Source organism: Sinohyriopsis cumingii, chromosome 10 (genome assembly GCF_028554795.1).
Source record: "Sinohyriopsis cumingii isolate HCF-2022 chromosome 10, ASM2855479v2, whole genome shotgun sequence".
NCBI classification, from domain to species: Eukaryota; Metazoa; Mollusca; class Bivalvia; order Unionida; family Unionidae; genus Sinohyriopsis; species Sinohyriopsis cumingii.
The window spans coordinates 31805731-31833686 of NC_142970.1; the positions used below are offsets into that span (position 1 = coordinate 31805731).

Here is a 27956-nt window from a genome sequence, read left to right on the forward strand (position 1 = left end):
TAATTATCTAAATTCGCGGTGTAATCGCTGTGTGTTGGCACGTCAACCCTAAACGGTGTCTAATCCAGTTCAGTAATAAGTCAAATCATGACAAATCCGTCAAGAGTTTTTGTCGCGGTTGCAAAACTCGTTTCACGTTATATTACCGGCACAACACGCTCAGTAAATATTTGCTAATATAATTTTTTTCCTTTGGTATTCTGTGTGTGCGTTGTGTTTGGTATGAGTGATATTCTCCTTCCCGTTCACTCTTCAGGCATATAAAGAGACGCGTTCACCAGTTGTGCCATAACTTAGTCAATGCTAAAGTACACAATAATCAAAAAATGGTAAATTCTACAAGCTAACAACACCTCCACCCCGTAGTTCTCCTCATAACCATAGCTCTGTTCCTCCACTAACACCCTGTAACACACTCTATTACCCTCAAAATATTCTTCCACTAACCAAATAACTCTGATCTATGCTAACATAACAAACAACTTCATTATTTATGTGCCTTAAAGGAAGGCGTAAGGCCAGGGATGAATTCAGGAATGTCTTAGACCATAAAGATCATCAGGTCCCTCCACCCACTGTGGCAACACTTTTGGCAAACATAGAGTAATTTAGCCATAGGACCCGACAATCTGACCAAAAAAGTTGATTGTATGAGGTGGTCAAAAGCCCGTACCATCAGAGCCATCAACACAAATGCGGCAAAGACTGGTTCAGTATAAATAAGTTAAAAATAGGACTCAGTAACCCACTCCCCCAAAATAAGAATATCATTTGGTTCAAAGTGCAAGACCAACAGGATCCACCGCACAATGCGGTAAATACCCCAACCCACCCACCCTACTTGTATATCATTGTGGCCATATGCGTCGGCGGATCTCTAACTCTTGATGTCTAAAGTGATAAACGAACATATCGCAGTGATTTATACCCATATGTCGCCGGTTAATCCTGGCAAGATTCGCTGTGTGCGTTAATTCATGTCGTTATTAAAGGCATTCGACGTACATATCGTGTTGGAGATTATTTCGTATAAGAAGTCGAATAACTCCTTTAGCTTTCTTCAGTGTTTTCGCCGACGCTGTTACCGTTGTCGAGATCTTTAATGAATACAGATTTTGCAGAAGTCCAATACATTTCCAGATAGAATTTTCATGGTAATTATTTTAAATTTTCCGACGATTTGTTTTCAGATGCAATAAATAGCCACAGTACGATAGGTTGGATATTCACTTGTAGGAAACCTAGATGTCAAGCTATCTTGCACGCATAAACGTCGTGCGTGGTAATGTGTAGCAATAGCAATTACTGTGTATATCATTTTTACTTTGTCACCGCAACTTTTATCATATTAAAACTCATACAATAGACGTTTTGACAGATCCAGCATAGACTCGCCACGTATATTAATTTCGTAGGTGTCAATTTATACTTCCTGCGAATTGTTTTCTTGACTAAAGTCATCTCTGATTACCTTCCGAAGATTTTCATCGTTTCTTTTCCAAACACTACAATATTCATTAGCTTAAAGCAAGTCCTCTTCAAACTCTCGGCAAGACGATCTCACATTTTGATAACCACTTGCTGGGAACAGTGATATTTAAATTACCAAATGATAGTCGTCATACGAATCATGACGCGAATCTGGGAATTTCATGCTGCCTTCGTAAAAGTAACCAATGACGCTACATTTGCCTGCTTGATTAAACTTTCCTCAATCAATCTTGGTCAATTGGTCTCAAAATGGGTCGTGACCATCCATTGAAATTCAGGTAATGGCATTTGCTATATCGTGTAGCTGTAGACGGTTAGCGCGTGCACAACAATGACTCATCGTAGATACCCCGCCACCAATTCTACGGTTAATTAATAAATGCTTGTAAATAATGGTATGCAGGTACTCCAGACTGATCCTGGTCTTGTAATGTAGCACATATCAGGCCATTCCATGTGATGGAAATTAATGAGCTGGATCCAACCCGTAAACACTCGTTGCAGTTCTTTCAAAAGCTTCAAAAGCATCTGCGATTAATAGCACCTCCTCACAAGAATACAAGTCGAGATAAACACGTAAATATTGGCTGCTCAGTTTGGCCGTGAGGAAGAACAGTTTATTAAATAATGTCAACACGGGACTTGTTTGTCAACCAAACAATGTAACAAGTTTTTGTTTTCGATAGTGTTAAGTCCGTGCAAATAATGGATTGCACTGACATCTTTCGATGAAACCTTGTAAATTTCTTACAATATAACTTGCACAGCGAAATGTTTAGTGTGGTGAAATTCCTTTCTTGAATTTCCACATATAACGGCTGGTTTCATATTCCATTTCGATGTTGTCTAATACACCAAGGGGCGTTCCTGGAACGAATTGACCAAGTGATTGACTGAGACATCCATTCACGTGCTGCAATATCACTATTTATGTTTTCATCGCAATCTATTTCAGCATAATGTGGCATTATTTTTTTAAAGCAGTTGTATAACATCTTTTGCGTACCGCATTTGTCCAAATCACCCTGGAGTATCTGTAAGGCAAACTCGTGTGTTTTAAAAGTCTACCAGAGTGCAACGCCACTACAGATGCAGTTGTTGCTGCGTTTCGTTATCAATCAACTCGACAATGTCACCTCGTGCTGATTTGGAAGAAACTTAAAGATTTAGCCTAGCACCTGTCTTGCGAAGTGATTGCACATTTGCTTTACGGAGTGATTGCTCATTTTTCTTACGAAATGATTTCACAGTTGTCTTATGAAGTGACTACACATTTGTCCATGGCGAATCCGGATGAACACCAAAGAGCATAAGTGCGTCGTTGTTTTTTAGACTGCCAATGTATCATAACCTTACGATGAAATCTGTCCTGCTCACGGCACTCTTATATGACTAGTTTGCCTCAAGTGTGTATGAGTGGACACGGACACACGCACACACGCACACACATACATACATACATACATACATACATACATACATACATACATACATACATACATACATACATACATATGTAAGCAGACTTAGACGCTTCAGTGGAAATGCTATACCACCTCTTTGAGAAGATCTGGGAGGAAGAAGAAATACCGACTGACTGGAAGGAGGGACACCTCATCAAGATCCCAAAGAAAGGCGACCTCAGCAACTGCTCCAACTACAGAGGAATCACACTCTTATCAGTACCAGGGAAAGTCTTCAACCGGGTCCTCTTGGAGAGGATGAAGGAGGCCGTTGACCCACAGTTACGAGATGAGCAAGCGGGCTTCCGGCAGAACAGATCGTGTACGAACCAAATAGCTACTCTTCGCATCATAGTCGAGCAATCGTTGAAGTGGAAATCTTCACTCTACATCAACTTTGTCGATTATGAGAAGGCATTCGACAGCGTGGACCGAGAGGCACTCTGGAAACTTCTTCGCCACTACGGCATCCCAACCAAGCTGGTGAACCTGATCAAGAACACTTACAACGGAATGTCCAGCAGAGTCATTCATGCAGGACAGCACACATACAGCTTCCTAGTTTAGGCTGGCGTGAGGCAAGGCTGCTTGCTGTCGCCGTTTCTCTTCCTTCACCCCATCGACTGGATTATGAAGACGTCCACCAATGGACAGAGAAATGGGATCCAGTGGCCTTTGTGGAGTCAACTTGAGGACCTGGACTTTGCCGATGACCTAGCACTCTTGTCCCATAGTCAGCAGCAAATGCAGGACAAGACCGACGTATTGGCAGCCACATCATCGCAGGTTGGCCTCAACATCCACAAAGCAAAGACCAAGATCCTCAAGATCAATTATGCCAGTAACTACCCAGTCACACTGCAGGGAAGTCCCCTGGAAGAGGTGGAGTCCTTCACGTACCTGGGCAGTATTATTAACCAGCAGGGTGGCACAGACGCAGATGTCAAGGCAAGGATCGGAAAGGCAAGAGCAGTTTTCATACAGCTCAGGAACATCTGGAACTCAAAAGAAATTTCCTTAACTACCAAGATCAGACTGTTCAACTCCAACGTGAAGTCAGTCCTACTCTTGGGAGCAGAGACCTGGAGAACCACCAAGTGGACCTTAAAGAGAGCTCAGACCTTCATCAACAGCTGCATAAGAAGAATTCTCCAGATCCCCTGGCCGGACACCATCAGCAACACCAACCTGTGGCAGAGAACCTCCTAGTTTCCGGTTGAGGACGAGAACAAGAAGAGAAGGTGAGGTTGGCTAGGACACACCCTACGTAAGCCGCCAACCAATATTACCAGACAGGCATTGAAATGGAACCCTCAAGGCAAGCGGTGAAAGGGACGACCAAGAAACACCTGGCGACGCGACCTTGAGGCCGAAATCACTAAGATGGGTCACACCTGGAGTCAGCTTGAAGGAATGACACAGGACAGAAGCCTCTGGCGATCTTTTGTGGGCGGCCTATACCCCGGCACGGGTGACGGGCAAAACTGACTAATAGTTCAATTACAAGCTGCATACCAATATGAATTAAGAATGGCATAGTTCAGTTACAATCTGCATACCAATATGAATTAGGAATGGCATAGTTCAGTTACAAGCTGCATTCCAATATGAATTAGGAATGGCATAATACAGTTACAGGCTGCATGCCAATATGAATTAGGAATGGCATAGTTCAGTTACAAGCTGCATACCAATATGAATGAGGAATGGCATAATACAGTTACAGGCTGCATACCAACATGACTTAAGAATGGCATAATACAGCTACAGGCTGCATACCAATATGAATTAGGAATGGCAAGGTTCAGTTACAAACCACATACCAAAAACCATAAGAATGACTACATATCAATTGGACATCGAAGCTAAATCTTTAGATTTATATCGAAGCTGAGTCTGGTGTAATCATCCAGTTGACTGAAAATAAACAGCGTCGTCATCAAGGATGGGCAACAATTTCAGCCACGACGGCGAGTTAAAACACTTGTGTATTGTATTTTGTACCTGAACAATGCCATCCGCAATTCTTTATGTACGCAGCTTGTGCTGGAACTATGCCATCCCTAATTCCTTTGGCAAGCATGTTGTACATAAACTATATAGTTTAATAAGAGAAATAAAAATAAAAAAAGAACAATGGGAGCAAAAGTTGCTCAGAACATAAATATGGCATACATAATTAAAAATCAATACTGGAAAATATTGAGACAGGTATCATATAAATCTATCATCCAATAAAACATCATATAAATCTATCATCCAATAAAACATCATATAAATCTATCATCCAATTAAACATATAAATCTATCATCAATAAAACGTCATATAAATCTATCATCCAATAAAGCGTCATATAAATCTATCATCCAATAAAACATCATATAAATCTAACATCCATTAAAACATCACATACATCTATCATCCAATAAAACATATAAATCTATCATCCAATAAAACATCATATAAATCTGTCGTGCACGAAAACGTACGCAATACAGGACAGGCATCACGTTCTACACAGACTATAGGAACGGTTATGCAGCAATATTGGATGTTATGCTGTCTCTTACGAAACATGGTATCTCCAGTACGTACCTATGTATGTATGGATGGATGGATGGATGGATGGATGTATGCATGCAAGCACGCACGTACGCACGCACGCATGTATGAATGTATGCATCTGATTTATCTGTTCAAAAATCCAGGGCACACACACACACACACACACACACACACACATATATATATATATATATATATATATATATATATATATATATATATATATATATATATATATATATATATATATATATATATATATATATATATATATATATATTATATTGCATATAAAAAGTAAATACGATAAATGTACAAAGTAAGAAATTGTAGAAAAGCATTTGCAAGATGAACGATTCTAAAAAAACGTAAATATGTAGGTTTATAAGATAAAGCATACAAGATACGAACGTCAAATTAGATTTAACAAAATGTATGTAGACAAAACAAAGATAACAAATATATAATCCATTCCGTAAATGTGTACGTGATAGTATGACATCAAAAATGTAGTGTTTACACGTTATTATCACCTTAAATCCTTTGGAGTGATTTTTTGATAATGTGACCTGAAATCCTTCGGAAGGCTTTCCTGATAATATACTGTGATCATTATCCTTTGTAACATGAATTCGGTTGGAAGGCTTTCCTGATAGTATACAGTCATCATTATCCATTGTGACTCGAAATCCTTTGGAAGACTTTCCTGATATCATACTGTGATCATCATCCATTGTAACATGAACTCCTTTGGAAGGCTTTTCTGATAGTATACTGTCATCATTATCCATTGTGACATGGAATCCTTTGCAGTGTGATCCACACCATCATGACATATCTTTAAATACTTATTTCGATGTAAAAATACTATTAATAATGGAAAATAATTCTCTCGGTATAAAAAAGTCATCATACAAATTTTACAAAACGTTATGTGTATATAGTATCGGTATTAAAATAAATCAGTCCGTACCAAATCGGTGCTTGTTGTTGATGGATTTATTTTAATACAATACATCTGACATTAGTATTTCACATTTTTAAATGAGAAATTATATTTTTTCCAAACATCTTTATTCTTTGTTGATGGTATGGAATCGACCTATATCGGAAAACAGAACCGAGAGCGTTCACTACATAATAAATTTTAAACGTCTGGAATAATTGTATGCTGCAAGAAGTCCAAGGGAAGCACATCAAACATGTATTAAAACCTATGCCATTATGTCCAATTAGCCGTGAGAAGTACAGATACCATTAACTGAAAATTGTGATTTGTGTGTGTGATTTGGATTGTTTTTAAAGTACCTTTAACAATTGCTCAGTCATATCGCTACGATTTCTGCAGTGTGGCAGTTTACAGTGATGTCTAGCACTGGGACATCATGCCGCAGACATGTAGTATGATGTTCCACACAGTCACATTATCCTGACACCAGGCCAATCAGTCCTAACACTAACCTCTTAATGTTGAGCGTCAAGCGAGGCAGCTGTTAGTGCCATTTTTGTAAGTCTTTGGTTTGACGCCGCCGGGGATCGAACCCACGACCTCACGCATCAGAGGCGGACGCTCTAACCACTAGGCCACCGGAGCGGTCAACTCAAAATTGTACCAGTGTATCCAGTTGCAGTATATATATATATATATGTGTGTGTGTGTGTGTGTGTGTGTGTGTGTCTGTGAGTGTGTGTGTGTGTGAGTGCCTTTTAATGTTACCATTTCCAAAACAATTAAAGTTTGGATTTAGCTGCCAACTGTCCCGTTTTTCCGTATTTGTCCCGTATTTTGGACCTGAATACAGGTGTACGTTTTTTAGGCAAAAATACGTTGCGGTTTTTTTTTTTTTTTTAAATCTTTAAAAAGTTCCTTGCAATTTTCAGTTTAGAACGGGCACTCGGTTCCATTCTGAAAGAAATGTGTCGCATGTATATAGGAATACAGTTCTACAATATGATTGGTTCATTCGAAAACGAGGCTACAATGCCTTTCTTTATCCGCCATATTGGATTTCGCATAAACAGTTACAGCTGTCACTGTATCTCATTTTCGTAATATTAAACTTCTAATCATGTTGAATAGGAAAGCAGAATATTCAGAATTTTCTCCAGGAAAGACAAAAAAATCAATAACAGAACTAGAAGGAAAATTGTGCCGTCTTGTTTAGATTTGTGAAACCATCTAGTAAAGGAGAAAATTCTACGGTTGGCAAGTTGTGTAACGTGATTTCGCTATTGGGCGCCTATGAAATAAAGAGTACAGAAAAGCTAATAAACATCAGCTAGCTGCTTCATCATACACAACTCAGCCTGAACTTACGACGTATATAAATACCAGAGAGAACCTTGATGTAATTTGATCGAAATTCGGTTTATTAAATTTCTTTTGGAAACCTTCCTCTTTCAGTTAATAGTATTGCTGGTGATTTATTTCGCACACGTTTTCCAGACAGTAAACTCGCAAAGGATTACTCATATGCTAGAAAGAAAACAGTTAAATAAGAAAATCACACAGAATTGAGATGATCCATGAAAGTTGTTACATTCAAATTGATAATGATTGGAAAAAAAATAAGGTGTGGAAAAGGCTACTATAAAAAGTATGTGTCTGAGTGTGTTGCACTCGTGCACCTTCTGAATGGGCACCCGAATGGAATATGGTACAACACGTACATATTTGACATTAAATAATTATGTAAAGCACTGTCCTACTTTACTGATGGTTATATATGTTGTAAATAGTTACATATACATTAAAATTTTAAAAATCAGTATTTGTTCATGAAAATCAGTATTTTTGTCACAAGAAGTCAGTATTGTTTTATTCGGGGATTGGCAGCTATGTGTATATATATATATATATATATATATATATATATATATATATATATATGTGTGTGTGTGTGTGTGTGTGTGTGTGTGTGTGTGTGTGTGTGAGAGAGAGAGAGAGAGAGAGAGTGCCTTTTAATGTTACCATTTCCAAAACAATTAAAGTTTGGATTTCTCTGGTGACAGACATTAGCTTTATCTGCAGAAGGGAGTGGACCTGGTATTTTTGAAAATAATCTGCGGCCCCCACCAAATAACTTGCAAAGAGTTCTTGATTTGACAAAGAATATTATTATATCCATTATGATAAGTGATTAGCAGAGTAAAACAATTAGACAAACACAAATATTCTGCTTCAATAGAGAATTCCATTCTCCTTTCCCAATCAACCAAATTACCGAAAATTGAATTGATCGGTCCCTCTATGACATCAGGTATCACGGTACCAATTGTTTTTCCATATACCTCAATGCTAATGTTTTGTGAAATAAATATACTTTCTGCCCTACTTGGGCATGCATGTCACACACTGTCATATAGAACAATGCTAGATTGTCAATTTGACAATGACATAACCAGGTACTCCATTGCATTTAAGAGAGATAACTCTACTGGAACTAGACAGGGGTAAGAGTTATCTAGTCACAACAAGCACATTTTCAGCCATGTGTACCATATTTTAAAAAAATCATAAAAAATACAAAATATGATCTAGATAGAAATTAACACAAACTCACATGTTGCCAAGAGGCTCAACATTTTTTTAAGCCAAACAGAAAGTACAACTCTTACATAATGCACCAATCACAGCTAGTGTTGTTCTTTAATTCTGAATACAATGTTCCATACACCTTAAGCTCCGCCCACCTGGACTTGCGCAGTTGGTACCGTTATACCATTAGTGAGATACGTGATTATTTCAACATGGGGTATGAGGTACATCATAGGGTTCAAATAGTATGGTTGTATCAACAGATTTGTGATACAGGTTTGAAGGATTATTCGTCCTCTTGGATTCTGTTTTTCCTCCCACTTACGTCTAGGGTTTCATCTAAACCGAGATTCTTAGTATGTTACTAGATTATAATTGTTATCTGCCAGGGCTTGCATCTTGTATGTTCTGTCACCAGCTAGCTCGACACAGATGACGTTAAAGTGATGATAACCCAGATAGTACTTTTATCATCTTTATATTCAGAGATTGCACCTCGTACCTCTTAGTGCCAACTACCTCGATATAATAGACGATAAACTCATGATGACCCCGATAGTAGATATCTCAAGTACATCGATATCGTCTCCTTGTCCTACATTTTGGGGACTTTCACGTGTTCACTGCGTGATTTGCTCATGCGGCTGCTAAGAGAGAATATGCCTTCTTCAATCACTTTATCATCAGACTAGACGAGAACCTGTTCTTACCTGTCTGCCCTGTTTATATTATTTTATTTATATGCACGGTAATAATACGCCGGGCAAATATTTATGAGGGTACCTATTCTTTTTAGTCGGCCCTGTTTATGTTATACCTTCAATTACTGTATAATTCGTTGTACAAATAAGTAATATGGGGATAGAGTCGCGATAGCTCCGCGTTTAGAGCGTCGGATTCGTAATCCAAGGATCCTGGGTTCGTTACCTGCCCATGTCGCCCGGCTAGGCTGACATGGTGTATCATTGGGAAAGGCACTCAGCTCCTGTTTCCTCGCCGTGATACAGACATTAATGTGTTAAAGCGCCGTTACAAGCAACGTCAATGGGTAAGGCATGTAGCTCCAATTCCTCGCCGTGATGAATATAATGTGCTAAAAACAAAATTTAAAGCACCCCCAAAAAAACACCCCCACCACCCCCACCCCACCCAAAAAAAGAAAGAAAGCACAACGCGAGGAACTCATTATTGCTATCAGGAAATAATGTATAAATGTCCATTAGTTATAGAGTACTAAAGTATCAAATAGTCAATAATAGTTCAACACTACTACAGTGGAACTATTATTGACTATTTGTTACTTTAGTATTGTATAACTAATGGATAATTATACAATGCTCAAGTGACCGCTCCGGTGGCCTAGTGGTTAGAGCGTCCGCCTCGGATGCGGGAGGTCTTGGGTTTGGTCCCCGGCAGAGTCATACCAAAGATTTACAAAAATGGTACTTAAAGCTTCCTCGCTTGGCGCTCAGCATTAAAAGGTTAGTGTTAGGACTGGTCGGCCTGGTGTCAGGATCATGTGACTGGGTGGGACATCATGCTATATGTCTGTGGCATGATGCCCCAGTGCTAGACATCACTTTTAAACTGCTACATTGCAGACATCGTAGAGATATGACTGAAAAAGTGTTAAAGCTACGTTAAAAGTCCAAATCACACACACGCACACACAATACTACAGTAACATATAGTCAATAATAGGTATACAACACTTAAGTAACAAGGAGTCAGTAATAGTTATACAACACTGAAGTAAAGGATAGTCAGTACTAATTACAAAATGCTATGGTAACAAATAGTCAGTGATAGTTATACAACATTTAAGTAACAAATAGGCAGTAATAGTTGTACAACACTGAAGTAAAGGATTGTTAGTACTAATTATAAAATGATATGGTGACAAATAGTAAATGATAGTTATACAACATTTAAGTAACAAATAGGCAGTAATAGTTGTACAACACTGAAGTAACGGATAGTTAGTACTCATTATAAAATGATATGGTGACAAGTAGTAAATGATAGTTATTAAAGGCGAAAGTAACAAGTAGTCAGTAATAGTTATACAACACAAACGTAAGAAATAGTCAGTAATAGTTCTTGAATTTTGCAAAATACTGACAGCATTTACACCAGGGCCGGTACGTGTATATAATTAAAGGGTTGACGTGAATACATGCACCCCAATCTGATTACAAGCAATCTGTGTGTGTGTGTTTGTGTGTGTGATTTAGAGTTTTAACGTAGATTTAACAAATGTCCAGCCATCATGCCGCAGACATGTAGCGTGATGTCCCCCCCCCCCCGTCATATTATCCTGACACAGGCCGGCCAGTCCTAACATTAAGCTCTTAATACTGAGCGTCTAGCTAGGCACCTATTAGTACCATTTTTATAAGTGTTTGGTATGACTCAGCAGGGGTTCGAACCCACGACCTCCCGCGTCCTGGGCTGGATTAAAATCGGATTGCCAGTGTTATACATGAAGATCTGACAGCGACCGCTTAGGGCATATAGTCTGGTAACCTATGCTATTACCATACTCGCTAATTGTATCAACCAATCAGATGAAGTCTTATATCTTCGCGTTTGGAGACTGAGCATTGTGGATCAAGAGAATGAATGTGTGCCGAACGATTAGATTCACTTTCGGATTTTTGAAAGCTGCATTTTCATTAGCTAATTCAAAGGTCACAAAAACAGATTCATAAGCAGTTTTCGTTAGATCTTTACTTAGGACCGTGGAGTTCTGATTTTAATCAGATTGACATGCACCCCACCATCTACTCTACGTCTTACAATCTCAACTCTGTACACGGATCCTATCCAGCTTTATCAATGATAACCGATTCCCACTCCACGTCCTACAATCTCAACTCTGTACATATAACCTATCCAGCTTTATTGACAATAACCGATTTAGACAAGGATCCGACTTATCGTGCATCAGTTGACATGGCTGAATCAGTTTATATCGGCCGTGTAAGCTCATTTGTTTTTTCAAAAGAAAATTTAAAGAAAGTGAATACTTGAAGCCTATTCTTGGTCGTTGGAAGTTGGTTTTCAGGAATGTTGGTGCTGTCTATTTGGATTTACTACATGTGTATAACATGGTCTGCAAGATTTGAGACATTTTATTATCTTATCATCCTGAGTGGGAGAGAAAGGGTAAGAGAGAGAGAGAGAGAGAGATAGATAGAGATTGAGAGAAGACGAAGAACAGGAAAAGGAAAAAGGACTAAATTCGGAATTACAATTTTGAATAACATACTTTAGGTCATATACATTACTTAAAAAAGAAAAGGGAATAGTTCTCAAAGTGGTAATAAAAGTTGTATTTCCATTGAGGCGTATCATTTTTCTCCCACTCTCCACTAAGGCGTATCATTTTTCTCCCACTCTCCATTGATGCGTATCATTTTTCTCCCACTCTCCATTAAGGCGTATCATTTTTCTCCCACTCTCCATTGAGGCGTATCATTTTTCTCCCACTCTCCATTAAGGCGTATCATTTGTATCCCACTCTCCATTGAGGCGTATCATTTGTCTCCCACTCTTTCATTGTTTAAATATGAAATGTATAATAAAGATACTTAGTTGTTGCCACACTGATCTATTTCACTATCTCAATGTTAAATGTATCATAAAAATACTTGCTTGTTGCCACACTGATCTATTTCACTATCTCAATGTTAAATGTATCATAAAAATACTTGCTTGTTGCCACACTGATCTATTTCACTATCTCAATATGAAATATTTAATAAAAACACTAGTTTGTGTATTATCAACGATTGAAAGACCCTTCAAAATTAGAGTTGTTTTTTCAGGTTATATATATCATCTACATTTGGAGCACCCGTAGGTGGAATTCATTAAGAAAATTGTGTGTGATACGATGAACCGATGTTTGTTCATTTTTATTTGTATTTTACCTAAGGTAATTATTGCATTAATTTTCCTAATTAGTTTTGAAGGTTGTCAAATACTTTGTCTAAAGCACCAGGACTTATCAGTTACTTTAAAGTTATACTAGTACACGGAATATCTGCTAAAGCCATATCTCGCAAAATTGCTTTAAAAGGCTCTTGGTTGAGTTCTCTATACATGATTTACTGTCAAAAACTCTTCCCAAGAAAAATGTCTACTATTTTCTCTTGAAACGTATAATATCAGCTTTGAAATAAAGCCAAATGACACAACTATGCGATTTTTACTTTTCGGAATTAATTTCGAAAAGGCCCTGTATGTAACGAAATGGTCCGAAATCAAGGGATTCAGCTAGATATCGCCACTAGCCTTTGCTACAGTCGAGTCAGATATCAGTATAGGATCTATCAAAGATGACTCAGTTGAGCTACGTGGGTGACCATGTAAGTTATTTATTCCCTAGTGCGAGTTCTTATTTCGTGTCCTTTACCATATTATTGGCTTGATTCAATTAATTATACAATTTTGCGTATATTTGAATTATTTAGTTACGTGCACAATATTGTGTATATTTGACTTATTCCATTTAAATCACTTAAGCAAGATTGATATTTTTCAAACTGTACAAACTATTCAGGTCTTTATAATAATATTTGCAAAGTCTGTCTTCAGACACAACTAAGACTGGCGGGGGCAGGGTGGATAAATAATATTGATACTGAAGAATAGTTACAATTTATTTTAGCGGAAAATATGCTATAGTAAGAAATGAACAAATTGTAACCAGTGGTAAAGCAGTTATTCAAGTTATTCAGTTACTTTATCAAAAGGGTGATATTTTCAAACTGCACATCAAATTCAGGTCTTTATAATAATACCAAAGTCCCTGTTTAAACACAAAATATTACGGTCTTGATACTAATACGAAAGTCTGCGTTCAGATCTGTGTAATAATATCAATGTTTGTGTCTGACACTAAATATTCGTGTCTTTATTACTATAAAGTCCGTTTTCAAACATGACCAGTAGTGAGGGGAAAGACTATGTAATACTTATACTGAAGATTTATTATTCAGTTTAGCAGATTATTTGCTCATGCAATAGGCTGTATCCAATGTTGTTGGGTTTTTTATTTGTAGTTCTTAAGGAGACATATCAATTAAAGTCAGAAAAGAGAGAAGGTGAAGTAACTGGGCGAAGTGATGCACTATTTCGTTTAGAGTGAAGTTTTGATCATACATTTATGAATAAATTTCCAAGAAGGTTTATTAAATGTCGATCCCAAATTATTATTTTTGCCCCAGCGTTCCTCATGGAAGACATAGAAGAAAACATCATTAAATATATGATATCTACTAATGATAACATCGCTAGCATTTGGGTGTGCATCTTATATACTTCAGTACGAGGGAAAAACACGTTTCATCATTAGTTAATATTGAGGCAAACCCTTGCACCTTCCTGTATAATGAAGTGTATGGCGGCTAGGGTGTCCCATTTGGGATCCATTGTCTATTACCATACATAATTCACTGTGTAGGGAGGTGTGGGGTAGGTAGTATGTCCCATTTGGGATCCATAGGCTATCACCATATATAATTTTCTGTGTAGGGAGGTGTGGGGCAGGTAGGATGTCCCATTTGTGATCTATAGGCTATCGCCACATATAATTTACTGTGTAGGGATGTGTGGGGCAGGTAGGATGTCCCATTTAGGATTCATTAGCTATCATCATATATAATTCACAGTGTAGGGAGGTGTGGGGTAGGTAGGATGTCCCATTTGGGATCAATATAAGAGTATTTATGAGCTTTTTCCCATGTATTCAATGCAAACATTCGTTGTGATGGATGTTTCAACACATTTCACGTGTTCAGTCGTTGTGTAGGCATATCACACAACACACAAGTATGACACGACATAGTTATATGAAATATGAGTCAATGCTATGAATAGTTACAAATCATATCATGTCCTTTTATTTCTATTGGTCTTAACTTCTTGTGTGTCTAATTATTGGGTTAATTCTAGAATGCATTTTCTACCTCACTTGACTGGTATCTCATTTCTAAGAATACACGTATAATTTGTATACTGTAATTGAAACGCAGATTTACTGTCCCTCATCTGCAAGGTCAAGGTCAATCACATGCTCAATGTCATTTGAATTGTACCTTTACAAATAGTTATCCAGTTGAACCGTTACCGTAGCTGCTAAAATGATTTATTGTCTCGTTGATTACTGTTGTTTCGGTGGGACAATGCTAACAATGAGTTATAATGATATACAATTACTAGAATCATTAACACCTAGCATACACTATAGTCCTAAATTATCAAGTTTTATCTGTGACATAGCGTAGAATACAGACCTAAATTATCATGTATCATTGACACATAGCGTACACTACAGTTCTAAATTTTAAACTATCATTGACACATAGCGCGCATTACAGTCCTAATTTATTAAATATCATTGACACATAGCGTAAAATACATTCCTGAATTATCAATTATCATTGACAGCTAGCGTACACTACACTTCTAAAGTATCAGGTATCATTGACACCTAGCGTAAACTACAGTCCTGTCTTATCAAGTAACAGTCGTTCATATTGTTTCATACACAAATTTTCACAGAAGAGTTTAAGTGTAGATACAGATTTATATAATGGTTGCCAATCAATCAGAAAAGGTTGTGTCGATTGGATCCAAATATACAACCATGTATATTGTTACATGATCATACCCGTTAAAACGAGTTTCCATACAGATAACACCTTCGTGATGGCCAGGTATAGGTCACATGTTGTACCAGATATTGAACTATACAAGCATGGAGACCGTTACACACATCCGGTTAAAGATTCTCACCCATGTGATTTGGCATATGACTTACCCAGGCATCGGAATAGAGATAACACATTTAGTTAACAAATCAGGTACCAACGAACACGCCGACAGACGTATCTCGATACACGCGACTCTCATTATCTTTCCATCTAAAGACTAGCAAATTGCAAGCAGCAAGTACTTTGTTTCCTTCAATTGCTGAGCTTTTTACAATGTAAGATTTTAAAATGTATTCAATTACATTTTTTAAATACGCATTAAAAAAAACTCCAGAAATTACGTAATTTATATATTTGGACAGCAATACACTAAATATACAGTATTGAAAATACGAATACACTTAGTCTGAGTAGTGTAAGTAAGTGTGAATATCGTATTTAGGAGTCGTATGGGTAAGTGTGAATATGCTGTTTCGAAATCGTGTAGGTATTAGGTAAGTGTGAATACAGTATTTTGGAGTCGTGTAGGTATTAGGTAAGTGTGAATACGGTATTTCGGAGTCGTGTAGATATTAGGTAAGTGTGAATACGGTATTTCGGAGTCGTGTAGATATTAGGTAAGTGTGAATACGGTATTTCGGAGTCGTGTAGGTAAATGTATATATAATAGGGCGGAGTCGTGTGGGTAAGTGTGAGTTCAACAAGACAGAGTTGTGTGGGGTAAGTGTGAATACAATAAGACAGAGCTGTGTGGGTAAGTGTGAATTCAACAATACAGAGTCGTGTAAGGTAAGTGTAAATACAATAAGACAGAGTTATGTGGTGTAAGTGTGAATTCAATAAGGCAGAGTCGTGTGGGTAAGTGTGAATTCAACAAGACAGAGTTGTGTGGGGTAAGTGTGAATACAATAAGACAGAGCTGTGTGGGGTAAGTGTGAATACAATAAGACAAGTTATGTGGTGTAAGTGTGAATTCAGTAAGGCAGAGTTGTGTGGGTAAGTGTGAATACAATAAGACAGAGTTATGTGGTGTAAGTTTGAATTCTATAAGATAGAGCTGTGTGGGGTAAGTGTGAATACAACAAGGCAGAGTTTTGTGGGATAATTATAAATACAACAAGGCAGAGGTATGTGGGGTAAGTGTGAACACAATATGGCAGAGTTGTGTGTGTGTAAGTGAGAATACAACAATGTAGAGTTGAGTGGGGCGAGTATGAATACAATAAGACAGTTATGTGGGGTAAGAGTGAATACAATTAGGCAGATTTGTATGGGGTAATTGTGAATAGAATAAGACAGAGGTGTTTGGGGTACGTGTGAAAATAATAAGATAGTTGTGTGGGTAAGTGTGAGTGTAATAAGGTGGAGTCGTATGGGATAAGTGTGAATACAATAAGGCAAGGTTGTGTGGGATACGTGTCAATACAATACTAAGGCAGTGTTGTGTGGGGGATGTGTGAATACAACAAGTCAGAATTGTGTGGGGTATGTGTGAATACAACAAGGCAGAGTTGTGTGGGGTATGTGTGAATATAACAAGGCAGAATTGTGTGGGGTAAGTGTGAATACAACCAGGCATAATTGTGTGGGGTAAATGTGAATACAACCAGGCAGAATTGTGTGGGGGTAAGTGTGAATACAACCAGGCAGAATTGTGTGGGGTAAGTTTGAATACAACAAGGCAGAACTGTATGAGGTACGTTGTCTCACAGCGTCGTCATAGAATTTACATGTAGTATAGTAGAGACAGACTTGCATGGTATAGCAGTACTCGTATATCGTCCCCACCTCTTGACCCTCCTCCACCCACCTTGAAAAAGAAACATGTATTTTAATCAAGGTACGACCTAACGTTTCTTTTACATCGTCTTCACTAAATGGACGACATGCTTTAATGACGATGATGCTGATGATAATGATATCGAATTTCCTGACAGAGGTATCTTCTCCGTATTTCTTTGCTGTCATTCGCCGTCCAGGAATGCCACCCCGTGACCCCGCCCCAAAAGATTATTAAAACCCCAGGCCCGTTGGTGTGACATAGGACTCAAAATATTACTTTAATGTTACAACTCCAAACAGTCATACACACCCATTCAGCAGTGTAATTGCATGAGTACAGTCATACACACCCATTCAGCAGTGTAATTGCATGAGTACAGTCATACACGCCAATCCGGAAATACAATTACATGAATACATTCATACACACCCATTCAGCAGTGTAATTGCATGAGTACAGTCATACACGCCAATCCGGAAATACAATTACATGAATACATTCATACACACCCATTCAGCAGTGCAGTTGCATGAGTACAGTCATACACGCCAATCCGGAAATACAATTACATGAATACATTCATACACACCCATTCAGCAGTGTAATTGCATGGAAGCATGCATTCACACACATTCACCAGTGCAATTACATGAATACATTCACACACACTCATCCAGCAGTGCAATTACATGAATACATACACACACTCATTCAGCAGTGCAATTACATGAGTACATCCACACACGCCCATTCAGCAGTGCAGCTGCATGCAATCATTCATTCACACACATTCACCAGTGCAATTACATCAATACATCCACACACACCCATCCCGGAGTGCAGTTACATGAATACATTCACACACACCCATTCACCAGTACAGTTACATGTATAGATGCATACACACACATTCACCAATAGTTACATGCATACATTCATACACACATATTCACCAGTGCAATCACATGAATACATCCACACAAACCCATCCACCAGTACAATTTTATGTATACACATTCTGATTATCTTTCTCTCTTGTTTGCTGAATTAACCTATTTTGAAAAACACTAATTCATTTCTCCACGTGGATGTGACCATTTAACACAGGTGGTTACTTAATACAGTTGATCATTAAGGCAGGTTTAACAGTCAATCAACATCGTTGGATATCAGTAGGACATCCTTGCAAAGATAAGAAGGCACAATATGCTTCCTTACAGTGATACAAATTGTATGGGCTAATCAATTTATTTTAGGAAAGGAAATATCTGTTTCAAGCGTTCATTTTTTTGAGCGAAGTTTATTGTTTATGTTTGATTTTGAACAAAATACAGACAATGTATCTGATTCACAACATCCGTCTGTCCGACTCTTTCACTTGTACACTATCAATGTCATGCTGTTATTTTTAAGTTGGTACTTTTTAGTTTAACACTCGAAATAAAGGTGATATATTTGTTTGCATCTGTCTCATGGGAAACGAATCACGATATTAACATCTGTTCTTTGATAATAATAATAATAATAATAATAAGATGATGATGATGATGATGATGATGATGATGATGATAACAAGGTTGACGATGGTGATAATGACGACAATGATAACACGATTTCCTTTGAATATATGAAGTTTCTTAATACGAATGATATAATAAGATATTCATGTGTAAACAAAGATATGTTATCGATCAATTTATTACATGACACTTTTAGAGAATCTCTCCGGTGGCCTACGTAGTTAAAGTGTCCGCCTAGGATTCGATAGGTCGCGCGTTTGAAACCCGGCCCAGTCATGCCGAAGACATGAAAATGGTACTAACAGCTACCTCGCTAGGTGCTCAGCATTAAGAAGCTAGTGTTAAGACTGGTCGGCCTGGTATCAGGATAATGTGACTTGGTGGGGCATGATGCCACATGTCTACGCCTTGATGCCCCGATTCTAGACATCACTAAAAGTTGCCACACTGCAGACACGACGGAATTTTTTTTAAAGCTACGTTAAGATCCAAATCACACACACACACACATGCAGATAGACACATGCATGTAAGTCAGTGATAACGGACACATGCATATTTAGAAAGGAATAATGTAATTAGGTATAATTACAAGCATAGCAGATGGATAGATAGATAGATAGATAGATAGATAGATAGATAGTGTGTGTGCGTGTGATTTTGAGTTTTAACGTAGCTTTAACAGTTTTTCAGTCATATCGCTACGATGTCTGCAGTGTGGCAATTTATAGTGATGTCTAGTACTGGGACATCATGCCACAGACATGTAGCATCATGTACCACCCAGTCACATTATCCTGAAACCAAGCTGACCAGTCCTAACACTGACATCTTCATCCTGAACGCCAAGCGAGGCAGCTGTTAGTACCATTTTTATAAGTCTTTGGTATGACTCGGCAGGGATTCGAACCCACGACCTCCCGCGTCCTGGGCGGGATTAAAATCAAATTTCCAGTGTTATACATGAAGATCTGACAGCGACCGCTTAGGGTTTATGTTCTGGTAACCTATGATATTACCATAATCGCTAACTGTATCAACCAATCAGATGAAGTATTGTAGCATGATGTCCCACCCAGTCGCATTATGCTGACACCAGGCCGACCCTCTTAATACTGAGCGCCAAACTAGCAGCTGTTAGTACCATTTTTGTAAGTCTTTGGTATGAATCGGCCGGGGTTAGAACCCACAACCTCCCGCATTCGAGGCGGACGCTCGAACCACAAGGCCACCGGAGCAGTAAGACAAAGTGGTAGTGATAGTTAGATAGCTAGACGAATGGACCTTGGCTATTATATTCTAAAAAGATAATTGCATACCAGCACTGGACATTGTGTTATGTATATTGAATTTGCATCGTCTGTTTGCTATTTTTTAAAATAGTATTTTATTTCATTATATGTTATTTAATGTAACATTGTATGTTAGACTTGACCTTGTCCAAACTTTAGTTCATTTTCTGTTTGTCCAGAATTGACATTTGTATGTTATTCTGTGAACAGCTAATACATAGCAAAAATATTCTCTATGTTTATGGGCTTAATATCAGGATCATTATTAACAAAAGTAAATATGTTTATTTGGGTCTAGTTCAAGATTATTGGAATTCCTCCGTGTATCTGACATAGTACAGGTTCTATATTGTTAATTTTAGCAATAGGCTTCTAACAATAACTAATATTTTGTTTAAATTTTGTGAATATTATGATCATTCAAGAAGGTTATTTTCCATTAGGTGATAATTTCTTTTAGAAAATGTTAATTGTGGCCTGATGTCAAGAAGAGAACTATATAATCTTGCAACTGAAAGGATTTTTCATTCATGTTTTAAGATCTATCACAGACAAGTTGCATTATATGTTGTGTCCAGTATTTCATTCGAGCTGGAATACATAAATTCAAATTATTGAATTCAAGTGATTATTTTCTCTGGAAATAAGAACGTGTTCTGATAAATTTATTGAACAGATACAATAACAGGTATCTATAGTGAATTCGAACCTAGAATTATATTACTGAGATCAACAAAAGACTGTTGACACATCATCTATATAGAGCTTACAACATAAACATCAATACACTCAGCTTTGGGTTTAATTCAGAAATTTAAAATATTAGCACTTCTGTCTGTAATTCTAGGATTATTTGGGATTTGATTCGTAATACTGTACCTTCCGTTTTATTATATTTTCACTTTGTTTCCAAAGGAAAGACTCTATTTGTTGAATTTGACAAAGCTTGTTGCTATTCACTATTTTATTTCTTATTTTAAGAGCATAGACTCGGAACAATTTCTGCCCATATATTTGAACTTATTTATTACCAAATTTAATCATTCCATCATCCATGTTGTATGCCCAGGTAAATCTGATGAACGAAATATGCATGTCGTAACTAAAGTTATTTGAATTTTCTCGAATAGATATTGGCTTCTTAACGTAGCTTCAAACACTTTTCAGTCATATCGCTACGATTTCTGCAGTGTAGCAGTTTATAGAGAACTCTAACAATGGGACATCATGCCGCAGACATGTAGCATCATGTCCCACCAAGTTACTTTATCATGACACCAGACAGACCTGTCCTAATACTAGCCTCTTAATTCTGAGCGCCAAGCGAGGCAGCTGTTAGTACCATTTTTATATGTCTTTGGTACGACTCGGCCCGGGGTTCGTACCCCCGATCTCTTTCATCCAATGCGTCGCTCTAGGCCATCGGTAGAAGGACTGGATACACTAATATATAATAGAAGTAGTAGTGACGAAGGGGTCGAAGATTCCTATTAGCGGTAGAAGGACTGGATAGATTGATCTATGTAGTGGTTGTCACGGATGGGTCGAGGAATCATATTAGCAGTAGACTGATATAGAACAGAGAGACAAAGTTATAGTGCAAGTAAGTTAGATAGGCGAATGGACTTTGGTTACTCTAGTCATACAAGATACTTGCATACCGCCACCAGACACATATATTTGAACTTATGTATGTGTCAGGTTTAATCTCTCTATCAGCCATAATGTATGTTCAGGTGAACCTGATGAACGGGATATGCATTTCGCAACTAAATCAATTGAACGTTCTTTAATATTCATTGTAGTATTTGTCTGTACACGCCCGAATCTTGCCAAATGAGGTCAAATATTAAGAACATAGATTCTTGTGATGCAATGGTCGGTTAATGTCGTGCTTGATATCAGGACTTTGCTTAGATACAAAATAGAATCATTACAGATAATATAGTCTAGTTAACTTGGGAAAGTTGTATCTTAGAGGAGTTACAGATATTCTGCAAGTATCATTGTAATGGAAAAATATTGTGTTTGAACGTGTAGAATCGTAGGTTTACGCATGTCAATGTCACAAAAGTCTTTGAGACTTCTGCAGTAATGATAAATCGGTAATTGAATTCACAGTTTTATAAATTTTCAAACCTAGGTTATTGTATGCATAGGAATTGTATAATGACAGTGTCAGATGTTCACGTGTTAAATGGCAGTTAACTTGTATGTATGTGAATGTGTTGTCAATAAGGTTAAACAAAACGTTTTTAACAGCAGTCATTCGAAGTATCTACACCCATTACTAACCTCCAGGCCACATTATTTACTCCCAGTACTAACTATCCACATATATATATATATACACACTACTAGCTCCCCTTCAACAGTATTTACACGCACCACTAACTCACCATCTATCCACAATATTTACACGAATTAACTCCCAATCTATATAATTTATACCCACCACTACCTCCTCATTTCCACCACTAACACCCAATCTGCAGCATTTATAGTCACCACTAGCTCAACATCCATCAATATTATGTAATTAACTTCAAATATATATGTACAATAATTAACTCAAATATATATAGTATTTATACCCACCACGACCTCCCTAGCTACATTAATGATTATTGACACCAACCTCCAACTCGGCATCCTCAAGCGCACAGTGCAATCATTGTGATAATTATCTCCTCTGATGTGATATACAACCAGCAAGATGAACCTCTAAAATGGCTATATAAATTAAAGATGATTGCATGCATATCTCCTCTCTCTCTCTCATGATGACCACACATATCTCACTTTCTATCTGCAATTACTTCACACTAAATCGTGGTACATTGGATGAATTACAGACAAGATTAACAAAACTATTACATTAATAATATTCATTGAATACTATTGCTCATTTTGCTTTTGAAATAATAACATGATGTCTCTGTTTGCAGCTTCACAAAGCGAGGACTGATTTTCTTTCATAAACTCATTACGGAACAGATTGTACATGCAACCATTTCAAAATATTATTTAACAAGGAACATTAAATATCTACAATATTTTATAAAGTAAATAATAATTATGTACATGACACGGATACATCGATACATTTGGTTTTAGAAACAACTTGATATCTCTACAATAATTCTTAAATTAATCTATATTGTACAGTCCAGTCTTCGTGTCAGCATTGTGTTAGGTTGAGAACTCACTTCACGTGGAGTCCATAACCTTGAAAGTTCATTATACCGAGGACATGGCAACAGGAGGACAGAAAGAAAATGCCTGGAGTCTGGTGAAAGTTAGGAATCTGAGTCTAGAAGAAAGTAAGTAATCTATAAGTTACATATAGTTCATTTGCTTTTTAATATTCCGTCAATATATATGCTTTCTTGTTCTTGTTCTTCTTAGTCTTCTTCAGAAAGTAGTCCGTGGATTTATATACATACATGCTATATATACTATTGTTTTTACATGTGCAGAAGTTAGAAATTGAATAATAGCCCCATTCCGACCGACCTTCCGCCATGGTTAGTAACCACCACATTGGACTGGTCAGTGATAATTTTGAGTCGTACAATCCAAGATTCAAACGCATTTAACATTTTTACCTCCAGCCAGTGAGATCTCCTTTTGAGCAAATCACATTCTTTAAAGGTACACACACACACACACTATTTTACATTTCAGACATGTAGATATTATGTGGAGTGTATCTTTTTTTATACATTTGTCGATTAAAGGAAATGAAGCTTGATTTACCTACTGTCATTTATATTAAGATATTCTCTTTCTCTCTTTATCTCTCTCTCTCTCTGAAGAAAATCAGCCACGCTCCTTTTTCGTGGATATTTTTTCTTCACTTTGTTAATGTGGTTCATATAAAAAGAAAGATCAACGAGGTTATGGTGGGCTGTTGACTGGTTGAAATATCAATTAATTGTCCTTCTCTGTTTGTCTGCTGGTCTGCAGTATGTTAGTTCTACCACCAGAGACGGGGGGGGGGGGAGGCCGTATGTGTAAAACAAAACAAAAACAGCAATAGAACAATAGATTACAGAATGTATGTGACAGACAGACCTATATAGCAATATATTACAGTAATGTGTATGCCACATAGTCTAAGAATTTCCTGTTGGGTTATATCTCGTGAAGATATTGCATCCTTGTATAACTAGCATCGTTTAACACTGTATACAGATTTCATGGTAAGTCTACACATATCATTATTACGAGTGTACCGACCCGAGTTACTCCAGGTCACTTGGTCTAAGTTCAGCTTGAAGGTTTTCATCAACTAAAATTCCCTTTTCTCGGACTCTACATAATTTTCGCGTTTTTCTTTCTTCTTTTTTTCTTGTTCTCTATAGGATATTGGAAACAGAAGGGGATTTCAATTAAACTCATTTCCAAAATCGGGGATTATTAATATTTGTCTTTTTGGTTTCTTAAATGATTTATAAGTAGAATTGTATAACTTATGAAGAGAAATAGTAGACTATCGCAGTTTATAGCCATTTTGGTCTTCGAATAATTTAAACCTACACTTTTAGTTAATGCCCATTGTGAAAACAGAAAATTCATTATCGGGGCGTATTTTAGCTATTAAAGATTACTCAATTAAGATTTCTATGGCAACAAAAAATGAAATTTCTTGACACTTCATGAACAGGAGTCAATTATTACCTTTGATGCAAACTTAGCAATTATAAACACCGAATCTTACTGAAAATGGATTAATATTTGTGTTGTTGCTGTTGGGCCTAACCTCATTTTCAGCACAATATTGGTTATAAACGAATGCCAGTATAATTGCTGGATAAAGAATCCAGGAAAACCCAGGCCACCTATTCACGGGAACCTACTGGCAAGCTTTCTCACATACCCACAATGGCCAAGCCAGAGGCAGTGATACGTAACGTTGAGCGCATTAGACCACTCAGCCATCAGTCTCCGCCTATATTTTTGAAGAAAGATGAAACTGTATTGACACCCGTACAAAATTATGGAGATCCTGAGCATTATATTATAAACAAAACAGGCATTGTATTCATTCAAAATCCATGGTTTTAAAATAATGAAATAACGAAATATTATTTCGTCGTATCAAAATATTAATAACTTGAAATAACATTTGTTTGTTCAATGCAAAATGATACTTCGATTAAGCAAAATATTTAGTTATTTCGAAATAGTATTTCCTTTCTAAAATTAAAAAAATAAATATATACCCGAATATCACTTAAGTGACTCCGTAGATTTAGAAACATATCGATAGGAAACATTTCGTGTTGATACAAAAATAATTTGAGTCAGCAGCTGTTTTGTCGAAGTGTGATGTATCGTTTGTTTGTTAGTTTTAATTTTTTGTATTTCATTACATGCTATTGTAATGCAACATTATATGCTGGACCTGACCTTGTCCAAAACATAGTTAATTTCGGCTTGACCTGATTGACTTCTTTTTTTGTGTAGACAATTAATACATAGCTAAATTATTCTCTGTGTATGGGCTTAATATCAGGATCATTATTAATAAAAGAAGTGAGTATGTTTATTTGGGCCTAAGTTTTGTAATTTCTTGAGTGTAATCCAAGTCATGGTTTTGATTTTGTAAAGATCAGGATCATTTAGAAGGTTATTTTACATTAGGTAATGTTTTTTATAAATTATTTTTCTTTTTTTTATAACGAAAATACTGATTTTGACCTGAGGTCAAGTAGAGAACTATATAATCTTGTAACTGTGAGGAATTGGGCATTTGTACTTTAACATCTAACACTTTCAAATTGTATTATGTTGTATCCTGCTGGGATGAATCCTTTCCTTCAAATTATTAAACTCAAATGATTATTTTCTCTGGAAATACAAAAGATCTCTGAAGAAAAAAGGTCGTGGATAGAGACATTCACTGGAATTTATACTGAATTATATTAATGTGATCCAACAAACGACTGTCGCCACATCAACACTCTATAAGCTATAACAGACAACGTTCAGTTTTCGGATTACTTCGGGACTTGTACTATGTTTTATTCAGGACTTGAAATTACTAGGACTTCTATCTGTATTTCTTGATAAACTATTTGTTAAATCGTGCAAAGTTTGTGTTGTCTTTCGCTCTTTTGTGTTACTTATTTTTGATCAAACTCGTAACAGAGAGGAGACAGTACAGTGGGTATAGCTGTGTGACATATACTTTTTTGTCCTAGTGATAGGGTAACGTGTGCGTAACTTTGTGACATCTACTCTTTTATCGAGAGGATATAGTATAGTGGCTATACCCGTCTGACAACTAATTCCCGAAGTTAGTGCACTGTAAAGCCGTATAAATGTTTTCCACAGCTGTAAACAGATGACGTTTACAAGTGTTTATTTCTCACTTAAGAGCACTGACAACAAAACATCTAACATTCCTTATTTATACAGTTGACGACATCCTTGGAAAATGTATAATGAAAACAAAAGATATAGAGATCTGAATGTCTTTCAATTTTTTAAATCAATGTAAGGCTATGCCGCATCCAAATTAAAATCATTTGTCTACATCTTTTACTAAATAACTTGCTTCTTTGTAAAAGTTTTACAATATGAAACTTTCTGAGGTTAATGTTCTGTTTATATTTGGTAAAATTTTTAAAATATTTTAGCAATCTTTAAATAAAATATTTTTTATGAACTGGGGCGTTCGCTGACGATAACGAGTACGACACAAACTTTATGAAAGAAAACAAATTTTTATTTTCCTCCTATCAATTTCGGATTGCGCTGATGTCCACCCTAGCACTCCAAGTTCAATGTCTGATCTTGTATGCCTTGGAAAGCCTTAAAACTATTTGGAAAAATACATCAGTTTTAATAAAGATAGTTCACTTTTGTGCAATGAGGCTTTTTTATACAGAGTTGTATCTAACGAAGATTCGTCAATTTTGTGAACAAAACCTCGAGGTTCTGCTGGTGACGATGCTTCGGATAGAGAAAGAGAGAGAGAGAGAGAGAGAGAGAGAGAGAGGAGACTTCACATTTTTCAATAATCAAAAATGGTATTTTCTGCAATCTTATTAAAGGCTAAAGCAAAGCGAAGCCTCAGCGGGGATGGATCCATTTGTGTGACGGGTGTGATATTGGAAGCTAGAGTGACTGCACTCAGGTATACTGTCTCTCCCAAACCCTCATGCGATACTTAACAACAATATTTCTGGATCCAACCATAAGCAAACGGATGTCAATATGTGCGTGTCCCTTACTGTAGTTAAATAAATTTACAAACACGGCTTACACGTCTTCACATTACCTACACGCGACTGACGCTGTCGTGTTAATAATATGAAAGGAATTTACAAACACGGCTTACTCGTCTTGACAATACCTATACGCCGTTGACGCTATCGTGTTAATAATATGAAAGAACGTTTTGCACGATAAGTCTATTTCTAATGTTGGATTTCTTGAAAGAAGCAAATGTTTATAATAAAATATAATTTGCTTACTTGTCTGATTCGGTGAATGATTTGAAACAGTATAGCATTCTTTTTCCTGATTTGAAATATATTGCTTGTGTATTTGTGCCTCTTAGAACATTGC

The 27956-nt window shown here is 36.9% G+C and overlaps 1 protein-coding gene across 1 annotated transcript in view; it reads left to right on the forward strand.

Annotated features, from left to right (window-relative positions):
• Window positions 1-15934: 15934 nt before the first annotated feature.
• Window positions 15935-27956, forward strand: part of LOC149789843 (uncharacterized) — a 102369-nt gene continuing 90347 nt past the window's right edge. Inside the window, exons 1-2 of the mRNA XM_089973137.1 lie at window positions 15935-16055; window positions 23544-23698. Of these exons, the coding sequence (XP_089829263.1) occupies window positions 23629-23698 (70 nt within the window). The 5' untranslated portion in view covers window positions 15935-16055; window positions 23544-23628. The remainder of the gene's footprint in view (window positions 16056-23543; window positions 23699-27956) is intronic.